The sequence below is a fragment of the Marmota marmota genome, unplaced genomic scaffold, assembly GCF_001458135.2.
Source record: "Marmota marmota marmota unplaced genomic scaffold, marMar, whole genome shotgun sequence".
Lineage (NCBI taxonomy): Eukaryota > Metazoa > Chordata > Mammalia > Rodentia > Sciuridae > Marmota > Marmota marmota.
The window spans coordinates 43495275-43507478 of record NW_026000229.1 but is presented as its reverse complement, the minus strand read 5'-3'; the positions used below and the strand labels follow the sequence as shown (position 1 = coordinate 43507478).

General features: G+C 34.5%; 1 protein-coding gene across 6 annotated transcripts in view; it reads left to right on the top strand.

Moving 5' to 3' along the window:
• The window catches only part of Fmn1 (formin 1), a 399662-nt gene that overhangs the window by 238691 nt on the left and 148767 nt on the right, over positions 1-12204 (top strand). For all 6 annotated transcript variants that reach the window (XR_007343831.1, XM_048793077.1, XM_015480855.2 and 3 more), the window contains one exon: positions 11244-11331. Coding sequence is in view for 5 of the 6 variants with exons in the window: in XM_048793077.1 (XP_048649034.1) it covers positions 11244-11331 (88 nt within the window). In the remaining variant the exon portion in view is untranslated. The remainder of the gene's footprint in view (positions 1-11243; positions 11332-12204) is intronic.

Here is a 12204-nt window from a genome sequence, read left to right as displayed (position 1 = left end):
AAAATTTTTAAAAATTAAATTTGCAATTGTTGTCTTATTGCTGTATACTTCCTTTGAGCAGTGTGAAATCTCCTTATTTGTCTCTTCTGACTAACTTTGGCTTGAAGTCCACTTTATCTGATATGAGAATAGAAACCCTTGCTTGTTTTCGTGATCCATGTGAGTGGTATGTTTTTTTTTTATTTTCCTTTCACCTTCAGTCTGTGGATGTCTTTGCCTATGAGATGAGTCTCTTGGAGACAGCATATTGTTGGGTTTTGTTTTTAATCCAATCTGCCTGTCTATGTCATTTGGTTGATGAGTTTAGGCCATTAACATTCAGAGTTTTTATTGAGATATGATTTACATTCCTGTTCATTTTGGTTTATTTCTGTTTTTTAATTTGACTTAGTTTCTCCTTTGATTGTCTTTTCCTTTTGTGAAGTTCCTCCCTTTGCTGGTTTTCACTTTTTTTTTAAAAATTTCCTCCTCATGGAATATTTTGCTGAGAATGTTTATAGCGAAGGCTTTCTGGTTGTGAATTCTTTTAACTTTTGTTTATCATGGAAGATTTTTATTTCATCTTCAAATCTGAAGCTTAATTTGCTGGATATAAAGTTTTTGGTTGGCATCCGTTTCTTTCAGACCTTAGTATTTGTTGTTCCAGGACCTCATAGCTTTGAGGGTGTGAGTTGAGAAATCAACTGAGGTCTGAATTAGTTTCCCCCTATATGTAATCTGATACTTTTCTCTCTCAGCCTTCAAAATTCTATCCTTATTCTGTATGCTAGGCATTTTCATTATAGTGTGCCTTGGTGTGGGTCTGTTGTAATTTTGTACATTTGGGATCCTGTAAGCCTCTTGTATTTGATTTTCCATTTCATTCTTCAAGTTTGGAGAATTTTTTGATATTATTTCATTGAAAAGTTTATGCATTCCTTTTGCCTGTATCTCTGCACCTTCCTATATCCCGATAAATCTTAAATTTGGTCTTTTCATTTTATCCCATAATTCTTGAAAGTTCTGTTCATACTTACCATCTTCTCTGTGTGGCCAACTTTATTTTCAAGATTATATGTTTTGTCTTAGTTGCCTGAGATTCTGTCTTCCATGTGGTCTAGACCGTTAGTGATACTTTCCATTGAATTTGTATTTTTAATTCGTTTTATTGATTCCTTCATTTTGGGTATTTCTGCTTGATTTTTTTAATAACCTCTATCTCTTTATTGAAGTGATATTTCATCTCCTGAAATTTATCTCTGTTTTCATTCCTTACATCATCCTTTATGTAATGAAACATTTTAACTATGTACATTCTTAACTCCTCATCTAAAGTTTTTTCTATAGTATTGTCAATGGATTCTATTATTGGAGCATCGTGGTTTGTTTTGGGTGCTTTGTTCCCTTGTTTTTTCATGTTGTTAGTTTTCTTCCTATATAGCAGTGTGGTTCTGAGGTAGTACAGTTTTCACCCCACAGACTTATACTGCCCCTGAAGTTTTCCAGTACTTCACCCTTAGTGGGGAGATCAATATTAACAGCACCCAATGCAAACAATATATGGCTTTGAACCAACCAGTTTCTATTAAGAGGTCAGGCACTTCTCTGCAAGGCAGTCGTGAGGGCTGAGTGCTGGGTTCTGTGCACCAGTCTCAGAGAGTTGTTCTATATATGGGGAATCAGGACCAAGTGCTGAGAGTATAGACCAGATATGTAGCTGTGAGCACTCGCTGGGTTGGTGCCTAGTTGAGGGGTTGGGAGACTGGGGATTGGGGAGCCAGAGGGCCCTGTTGGTTGCCAGACTGATGCCAGACCTGTTGCATCCACAGGACTGGGTAGGGAGTTGGTCACTGGGCTGGTGCTGGAGACTAGTGAGTGCTGGCCTGAGTGGGCCCTGGGAACCCACTGGGTGCTAGACCAGCTGGCTGGGTGAATCGAGAACAAGATGCCCTTACTTCCTCTTCCAGCCTCTGACCTGATATAGCCAGCCCCATCCATCCCACTTCAGGACTTTTGGAGCTAAGAAGAGCCCAGCTGTCTCCTGGCTCTGCAGCAAGATGATGGCTATTAGCACACTTAGCAGGAAGAGCTGGGTGTCACCAAATCTTCAGGCACCTTGATAATGGACTTCCAGGCCCTGGACAGTGTCCCTAAATGGAGATCGCTACATCCTGAGATGGTGGCTGCAGCAGCATACCTGAAGACATCTTGATATTGGGTTTCCAGGCCCTAGCTGGTGTCCTAAGAGGGAGGCTGCTGTGTTCAGAGATGGGGCAGCAGTGGCAGGCCCATAACACTGTTTGAGAAGGAAATGTTAATTATCCTGATATTATCACTACACACTGTATACATGTATTAACTTATACTGTACCCCTAATATGTATAATCATGTGTCCAAAAAAGCACTACATGCTTAATTCCAAAAAAATAAAGGAACAATATAAATATTAGAAACCAACTCTTTGGACACAGACATATGTGAATTTGTTGATTCAAAGGAAATGTCATAAAGATGATCAATAAGATCAGGAAAATGATACGTAAACAAATGCAAGTATTCACAAAGAGGAATGTTTCAAAAGAATAAAATATAATTTTGAGAGTTATGAAATGCAGCCACTGGATTGAGAAATTCACTAGAAAGGTTAAGCATCAGTCTTGATCAAATAAAAGCAGGAATCAAAGAATTGAAAGATTGTTCATTTTAAATTACCCGGCTAGTTGAGCAAAGAGAAAAAGGAAGAGGGAAGTAAATCTTGGGATCTTAAAGGATATCAACAAGCAGGTCAATAAACACTGTGAGGATAAGGTATAGAAGGGCAAAGTGTATATTGAAAGAAATAAAATGGCCCCAAACTTCCCATTTTGGAAGAAGGAAGTAGACATACAGTTTCAGAAAGCCCAATGGGCCCCAACAAGGAGAACCCAAAGAAAATCATACCAATATACATTATTATCAAATTGTCAAAAGAAAAAGAATTTTGAACACAGCAAGAGAAAAAATTAACTTATTACATATAAGGGCTTTCCACAGGACTGTCAATGAATTTCTTAGCAGAAATTTATAGACCAGAAGGATAATATATTCAAAGTATTAAAAGAAAACTGCCAAGCAAGAATACTATTTTCAATAAAAATTGTCCTGTAAAATTGAAGAAGAAATAGAGAATTTGAGATAAGCAAAAGTTGAGAGTTTATCTGCACTTGACTTGGCCTGCCTTACAAAAAGTGATAAAGTTAGTTTTTTCTCAGTTGAAACAATGAGACACTACCCAGTTACACAAAAGACATATGAAAGTACAAAGTTTAGGGATGAAGGTAAATATATTGACAAATAGAGGATACTGTAATGGTGGCAAGTAAATCACTTAACTGGTATGAAATTTAAAAGATAAGAATAAGATAAGTGTAACTCTAAGATGAGCAGTATATAAAGTTATAATATATGACTTCAATAACAAAGTTCAAGGTAGTAGAGAAGTAAAGAAGAATTTTTGTATGTGATTGAAGTTAGCAGTTTAAAATAGATTGTTTTATATATATTGTAAAAAATAAGATGTTTTGTATAAGTCCCATGATAATCACATAGAAAATGCCCAGAAAAGGTACACAAAATGAAAAAGGAATCAAAGTGTGTAACTATAAGAAAAGAATAAAACACAAAAGAGGAGAGGAAGAGAGGAAAAGAGTCACTAAAAAGCTACAGAACAGACAGAAAATTAACAAACTGGCAATAATAAGTCATTCCCCATCAGTGATTACTTTATATGTAGAAGGAAAAACTTCTCAAGCAAAAGACAGAGTGGGCCAGGCATTGTGGTTATACCTGTGATCCCAGATGCTTGGGAAACTGAGACAGGAGGGTCACAGTTCAGGGCTAGCCTTGGCAACTTGGTGAAAGCCTCTTTCAAAAATAAAAACTAATAAGAACTATTCATAGAGCTCAGTAATAGAGTGACTCTATAGGTTCAATCCCCAATACCAAAAAAAAGTGGCTGAATGATTAAAAATAAAAATCAGTATGCTATCTACAAAGTCTCTTGTAAGAGACTCATTTTATATTTAAGAACATACATAGGCTGAAAGTAAAAAATAATGGAAAAAGATATTCCAACAATTGTGTTTTTTTTAAGATCACCAAAATTGACAAACCCTTAGCTAAATTAAGGAGTAAAAGCAAAAAAGTGCAAGGCAGTCATAATTATTTCATGCAAAGTATACTTTAAGACAAAAACTGTTGAAAAGGACAAAGAAGGATATTATATAACGACAAAATGATTATCCACCAGAAACTAATATATAATATATATATTAAACCAATATCAGAGCTAAGTATATCAAGCAAGCTTTGATAGAACTGTAGAGCTGAAGGGATAAAAAACAATACAGTCATAGATTTCAGTACCACTTCCAAACATTGATAGAACGAGACACAAAACAATAAGGAAACAGAGGACTTGAACAACACTATACCAAATAGATTTAACAGATATATACATTCAGCCCCCTGTATTTACATATTCTGTTATCCACAGATTCAAACATCTGTAGAAAGAAAAATATCTAAAAGAAATAATTCCAGAAAGTTCCACAAAGCAAAACTTGAATGGGCCAACCAATGAGCATTGCGCCAAATCCTTGCTAATGAAGTAATGCATAGGCATACTCTACTGTAACCTTCCACCAATTTACAGATCTTCAGGTTCTCTTCAACACTCATTATGGAAGCATTCTTTGCCTCTTATTCATATACTGTGTACTTAGGCCTATGATAGTTGTGTTTATACTGAATATGACATTTTTCTTATCATTATTCCCAAGGCAATACTGTATAACAACTACTTATGCTCCATTTACTTTGTACTGCACACTGTAAGTAATCTAGAGATAATTTGAAATATGCAGGCTGATGTTTGTGGGTTATGTGCAAATACTACATTATTTTATAAAAGGGACCTGAGCATCAATGTATTTTTGTGTCCACCGTGGGTCCTGGACCCAATCCCCTATGGATACCAAGGGATGACTGTGAAGTACATTCCACCCAACAGGGATAGAATACACATTATTCTCAAGAGCACGTGGAACATTCTCCAGGATAGAAAGAACGTTAGGTCACGAAACAAGTCTTAACAAATTTAAGAAGATGGAAATCATAACAAGCATCTTTTCCAACCACAATGGAATGAAACTAGCAATAATAGTAAAAGGAACAATGGAAAATTCACAAGTATGTAGAAGTTAAACAACACAGTCCTGAACAACCAGTGGGTGAAAGAAGGAATCTAAAGAAAAACTGGAAAATAGCTTAAGACAAATAAAAGCAAAAAGCACAATATACCAAAATGTATACAGCAAAAACAGTACTAAGAGGAAGTTTATAGGGGTGAGCACTTATATCAAAAAAGATCTCAAACAACTTTAACTGTACACATGATGAAGCTAGAAGAGCAAAGAACAGCCCAGAGTACAGGAAAATGAAATAATGAAGATTAGAGCAGAAGTAAACAAAATAGGAAATAGGGAAAAAAATCAACAAAACTAAGAGTTTTAATTTTGGGTACTGGGAATTGAACCCAGGGGCACTTTACTCCACTGAGCTACATCCCCCATCCCTTTTTATTTTTTTATTTTGAGATCAGGTCTTGTGTAAGTTGCTTAGGGCCTCACTAAGTTGCTGAAGCTGGCCTCAAAATTGGGATCCTCCTGTCTCAGCCTCCTGAGCATCTGGGATTACAGGCATGTGTCACTGTGCCTGGCTTAAGAGTTAGTGTTTTTTTAAAAAGAAAATAAAAATTGGGAAATATTTAGCTGGACCAAGGACTAGATATTACAACTGATTTCTGCCACAGAAATGAGAATTTTGAGAAACTAGTATGAGCAGTTATATGCAAAAAAAATTAACCCAGAAGACAAGGATCAATTCCTAGAAACATACAGCCCACCAAGATCAATTCATGAAGAAACGCAAAATCTAAACAGAGTCATAACTAGTAAGACGATTGAATCAAATATATTTTTAAAAAATCTCCTGATAGAGAAAAGCCCAGGAGCATATGTTTTCAGTGAAAAAAATCTATCAAACATTTAAAGAAGCAAAATTTTTTCTTCTAAAAATACTGAAAAAGATGGAACAGATTCATTGTATGAAGTCAACATTACCTGATACCACAGCCAAAGACACTATATAGAATACTATAGACCATTATCCCTGATTAATATAGATGTAAACTTACCCAACAAAATACAAGCAAACCACATTTAAGAGGATGTTAAAAGGATCAGACACTATGAGCAAGTGGGATTTATCCCTGGGATGCAAGGATGGTTCATCATTTGAACATCCATCAATGTATTACATCCCATTAACAGAACAAAAGATAAAAAAATCATAGGATCATCTAAATAGATTCAGAAAAAAACCCTTGACAGACTCAAACACACTTCATAATAAAAAAATCACTCATCAAACTAGGAGTAGAAGAAAAATTATCTCAGCATAATAAAGCCCATGTATTAAAAACTCAAAGCTGACGTTGTACTCATTGCTGAAAACATTTTCACTGAGATCAAGAACAACATAAGGTTGCCCACTCTCACCACCTCTATTGAACATAATATTGGAAAACCTAGCTAATGCTGTTAGGCCAAAAAATTAAATAAAAGACAACCAAAGTGAAAAAGAAGAAATAAAATTATCTCTTTATACAGATGACATGATCATATGTGTAGAAATCTCTAAGGATAAAAAAAAACCCCTGAGAACTAATAAATTTAGACTTGGCAATCTTCAAAATCAATGTATAAAAATTAGTTGTTTTTGTACACCAAAAAACAAACAACCCCCCAAAGAACATTCCATTTAAAATAGCATCAAGAAGAATAAAATACTTGGCAATAAACTTAAGAAGGTGAAAGACTCATACACTGAAAGCTACAAGACATTATTGCAAGAAATTGAGGGAGACACAAATAAATGGAAAGACAATGTCTCATGTTATGGATTGGAAGGCTTTAATGTAGTCCAAACATCCAAATTCCTCAAGGGATCTACAGATTCAATGCACTTCCTCTCAAAATCCCAGTGGGAGTTGTTCAGAAATAGAAAAAAAAACAAAACACCAAAGTCCTACACTTCATCTGGAACCAAAGAATACTCCAAACAGCAGAAACAACCTCAAAAAAGAACAAACATGGATGCCTCATATTTCTTGACTAAAAAAATGTATTATAAAGCTAGAGTAATCAAAATAGTAATGACATTGCATAAAGGCAGACATTATAGACAAACAGAGAACAATAGAGAACCAAGAAATAAACCCATGCATGTGTGCTCACATGGTTTTTGACGAAAGTGCTAAAACAATGGGAAGAAGATAATTTGCAAAAGAATGAAATTAGACACAACATGCACAAAAATCAACTCAATAGATTAAAGACTTACACTAAAAACTCCTAGAAGAAAACATAAAGGAAAACCTTCACAAAATTGATCCTGAAAATTATTTCCTGGTACAACACCAAAAGCACAGGCAAGAAAAACCAAAAATAGACAAGTGGGACAACTTCGAATGAAGGAGGTGTGCAGCAGAGGAAACAATTAACAGAGTGAAAAGGCAGCCTACAAACTGGGAGGAAGTATTTGCAAGCTGTATATCTGATAAGGGATTAATGTCCAATTATGGGAAGGACTCCTAAAATTCCATTTAAAAACAATTAAAATGGGCTCAAGAAACCTCTGTGACCTAATTACAATCTTGTCATAAATTGAATTCCTGTGCCTGTCTCCTGGACATTGATGTGTATGCCATGGTTGTGTCAATCACTGTCCTGGACACTTAAGCATACATCTAGTTAATTTCTCAAATTGAGTAGACATTTCTTCAAAGAATACATACAGATGGACATTAGGTATATGAAAAGATGCCCAGCATCACTAATCATCATGGGAAATGTATTTCAACGCCACAGTAAGATAGCTTCCCATACCTGTTAGCATGGTGCCTACAAAAAAAATAAATAAAATAACCAGAAAATATAAAGTTTTGGTGAGGATATGGAGAAATTGGAGATCCTTGTGAATAGTCAATGGGAATATAAAATGGTGTTGCTGCTACTGGAAACAGTATGGAGTTTCCTTAAGAATTTTTAAATGAAACTACCATATGATTCTTCAGTCCCTCTCCTGATTATTTTAAAGAACTGGAATCAGAATCTTAAAGACATTTGCATTTCCATGTTCATTGTAGCATTAAACACAGTAACAAGATTTGAAAAAAATAAAACTAAAGTGAAATGCCTATCAAGGGATAAATGGATAAAGAAAATATGGTGTATACATGCAATAAAATATTATCCAACCATGAAAAAAGGAAATCTGTCATTTACAACAATGAGAGTCAACCTTCGGTACATTATGCCAAGTGAAGATAATCTAGTCACAGATGGATAAATAATTCGTGGTGACATTATATGAGATAGTTATAGTAGTTCAACTTATAGAAATAGAAAATAGAATGGTGGTTGCCAAGGGCTGGTGGAAGGGAAAATTGGGAAGTTGCTCTTCAATAGGTATAGTTTCAGTCTTGCAAGGTGAAAAAATTCCAGAGTTCTAATGAACATTTTGCTTATAGTTTGTAATACTGTATTCTATACTTCAAATTTTTAATAAAGTAAATTTCATGTTATGTATTTTTCACAGTAATAATCTTTAAAAAGTAAGCTTTCAGATCCATGAAAACAAGTAAAAATAAACAGGGTTTGGGATATAAATTCAATGTCCACTGTGTTCCAAATATTTGAGTTGGTTTTGAGAAGGACTCCAGAATTATTCTGCTATGAAAAGTGAGTAAATGGAAACATAAAAAGATATTTGCAAAGGTTCTGTCCGAAGTAGACAGAATTTGGTACATATATAGGAACAAAAATACAAAGGCTCTAATTCCACTGCCAACCTTACCCACCCTATTAGGAGGCAGTACCGAATTTAGGAAAAACTCTTTAAGGCATTACCCTACAAGTAACACCTTCCTAACACCTTTCACCCAAAGTCATGGGTAAAATTCAAAGGATGGCTTCCTGCAGTGACATCCTTTCCACAGTGCAGCCTGGTGGAATGATGAAGTGGGGATGGATTGACTTGGCTTTGCAAGCAAGAAATGACAGCAGAATCAGTATGCATTGGCTGGGTTCCTCAGGTGTCTCGCTTGTCACTTTTAGTAGAACAACTTGCATTTGAACATTGTCTTGCAGGCAGAATGTGTGGTTAATGGATTTTGGTGTCCTGACTGTATAGTCTGATTTTTCATTTGAAGAAACTTTGGTGACCTAAATGCGATCTTGACATAAGTTGAATTCCCGTGCCTGTCTTCTGGGCATTGATGTGTATGCCATGGTTGTATCAGTCACTGTCCTGGACACTTAAGCACATATCTAGTCAATTTCCCAAAGCCCATCTTCTTTTGAATTTGCTATCTTGGTAGTTTAGGCAATTAATTTATTTGTGTTTTGATAGACAATAGCAATTTCACCACAGTGAATTTCAAAATTTCCAAGCTACATGCTTCTTGAGGGCAGTGTCTTCTTAATCTGTCTCACTCACCTCTGCATCCCCAGAGTCCAAAATAGTCCCAGAAGCACAACATATACACAGCAAATATTTTTTAAATTAATGAATACATGGCTCATTATTTATAACCTATTTGGATTTTCTTAATTTTGTATTGGACTTTTAAAAATCAGTTGGCTTTAAATTTGGGTTCTCCAAGAAACAACATTTTTAAAGATATTTGATTATGCTTTGTTACTACTTCTTTTGTGTTTGCTTTTATGTGAAAAATTATAAAAATAATAATTATCTTCTTTATATCCTTCTTGAAACTCCTGAAATTCTATCTTCTCTAGAAATCTTTATCTAAGACTCATGTTGAAATGATTAAACAGAGCAACTGAAAAATCAGATTTTTCTTTTATCTTGATTAAAGTTTAGTATTTACTATATTTTATACCTAATAGTTATATAAAAATATCCATTCTAATTAGGAAAAGGGAAGACAAAGTGCTGGTAATAATTGAGAATAAATTGATAGGTAGGTAGAGAATTAGGCTATTAGATAATCTTGATTGTAACAAACTCTTGTTACCCTTGTTCAACCACCAAACAACTAGACTAACATACTAAAAAATATGAGGTAGATATTGCTATTGTTTAGTCCTGTCTTCACTATATTTTGTAATTTTTAAACACCTAGTTGGGAAGGGAAATATAGCTGTTTAGTTTGTATTTTACCCAGAAAAGTACATTAAAAACACTTAGAAGATTTGGTGATGTTTTATGTATGTTTCCTATTGATTTTCCCAGCCCTGCTACATTAGGGAAAAGGTAATTTCCCCCCTTAGTGGTCGCTGTGTTATACATTAGTAGGAGCTGATTTGTCTTATTTGGCTTAGAAAAAACTACTAGACTTCTTTAGGGGCTATTCATAAATGTTGAAGTAATTGGCGATGAAGTACTTGCAGTTTTTAAAAAGATTGTAAAAGTTTTGAGAGACATATTATGATAAAAAATAATTTGAAACAATTTAAAATTAAAACTTCATGAATAAAATATTACAATTCTTTATGCTAATGATTGTACAATAGGAAGCAACCTAACTTCCTGAAATAGGGAAACTTTATTTACATAGTAAATATAGATCAGCAAATATGTTAGGCACTTTATATATGTCAAATCATTTAATATCTAAAATCAATGTATAAGCTAAATGCAGTAAGTATAAGCTCAGGATGAAGTTAGATTCCTCGAGGCCACATTGCTGATGGGAAGCTGTCAGAAGATGGGAATATTCTTTCCACTAAGCTCTTCAGCAGACAGAATCACTGCAAAGACTGGAGACTTAGGCAGCAATGTGACAATATCCCATTGATAAGTGAAAAAGCTGGGTGTAGCATTGTACATCATGTTTCTGTTACAACTTAGTTAAAAAATATTTGAGTTAAAAGATCAGAGTAAAATATTCTGAAGATTTTTTTAGTGTTTGCATTGGGCTGGTTGAATTCTCCGCAGCGTTTTCCCCTTTATTTTGTAAAACATCTGCAAGTTCAGTTAAGCTGCTTTCCAATCAAGTATCATTTAGAGTAGTGTCTGTGGTCCGTTTAGCTCATCCTTCAGTGTATCTGAGTCTTACTGTCTCTTTGTGTGCTTCCTAAAAGATTTTTATAGTCATTTGAGCTTGTATTCTTTTTTTTTTCTTTTAAAATTCCAGATCATCAAGTTATTGGATGGAAAACGATCTCAAACCGTGGGAATCTTGATATCTAGTTTACATTTAGAAATGAAGGATATCCAGCAGGGTAAGTCTTTTCCATCATTTTTTTTTACAATTTTTAGATTTTTAAAACATTTATCATAGAATTTTGAACATATACAAAATTAAAATGTCATAATGAATTCATGAATCCAATGCCCAGCTACATATCCATCTCCTCACTTTTGTTTCTGTCTCCAGCACCCTCTCTACCACCAACTGGATTATTATGAGGCAAATCTCAGATATTTTATAATTCATCTGCTAAAAATATTTGTACTAGCCATAAAAGATAAGGACACTTTTTCAAACATAACTCTAGTGTCATATGATGCCTTTCAAAAGAAAAATAACAGTTTCTCAGTGTCCTCACATCTGTGGTTGTAGTTTCCCTGGTTGTTCCTATACTCGTTAATTTGCCCATTCATTTACAGTTATTTTGGATGAGGATCCAAACAGATGTTCTGCATTGCCATTGATGTGTCTCTCAAGTTTCTTTTAATCTGAAGTTTTCTCCTCCCCATCTTCTTTTTGTGTTTTTTTTTTCCCTTGTAATTCATTCATTGAAGACAGAAGGTTACTTGTCCTGTATATATTTCCTTTTTTTTTTTATTTTGCTGATTACATTACTGTGCAATTAAGTTTCTCTGTCCAATGTGTTTTCTGTATACTGCTAATTTGACCTAGAAGCTTAATCTGAGTGGTGGAAGAATACTTCATAGATGTTATTGTATATTCCATCAAGAAGTATATAATATTGTCTATGACACTAGTAGGCACTGGTGATCTTTGCTCAGATTGTTTCTTTAGAAGTCTGCAAAATAGCAATGTACTAATTTAATCATTTCTTCCTCATTGGCTGAATACATCTGTAGAGAAATACTTTTATCAACCATGTGGTTACATCATTGTCTCTTAA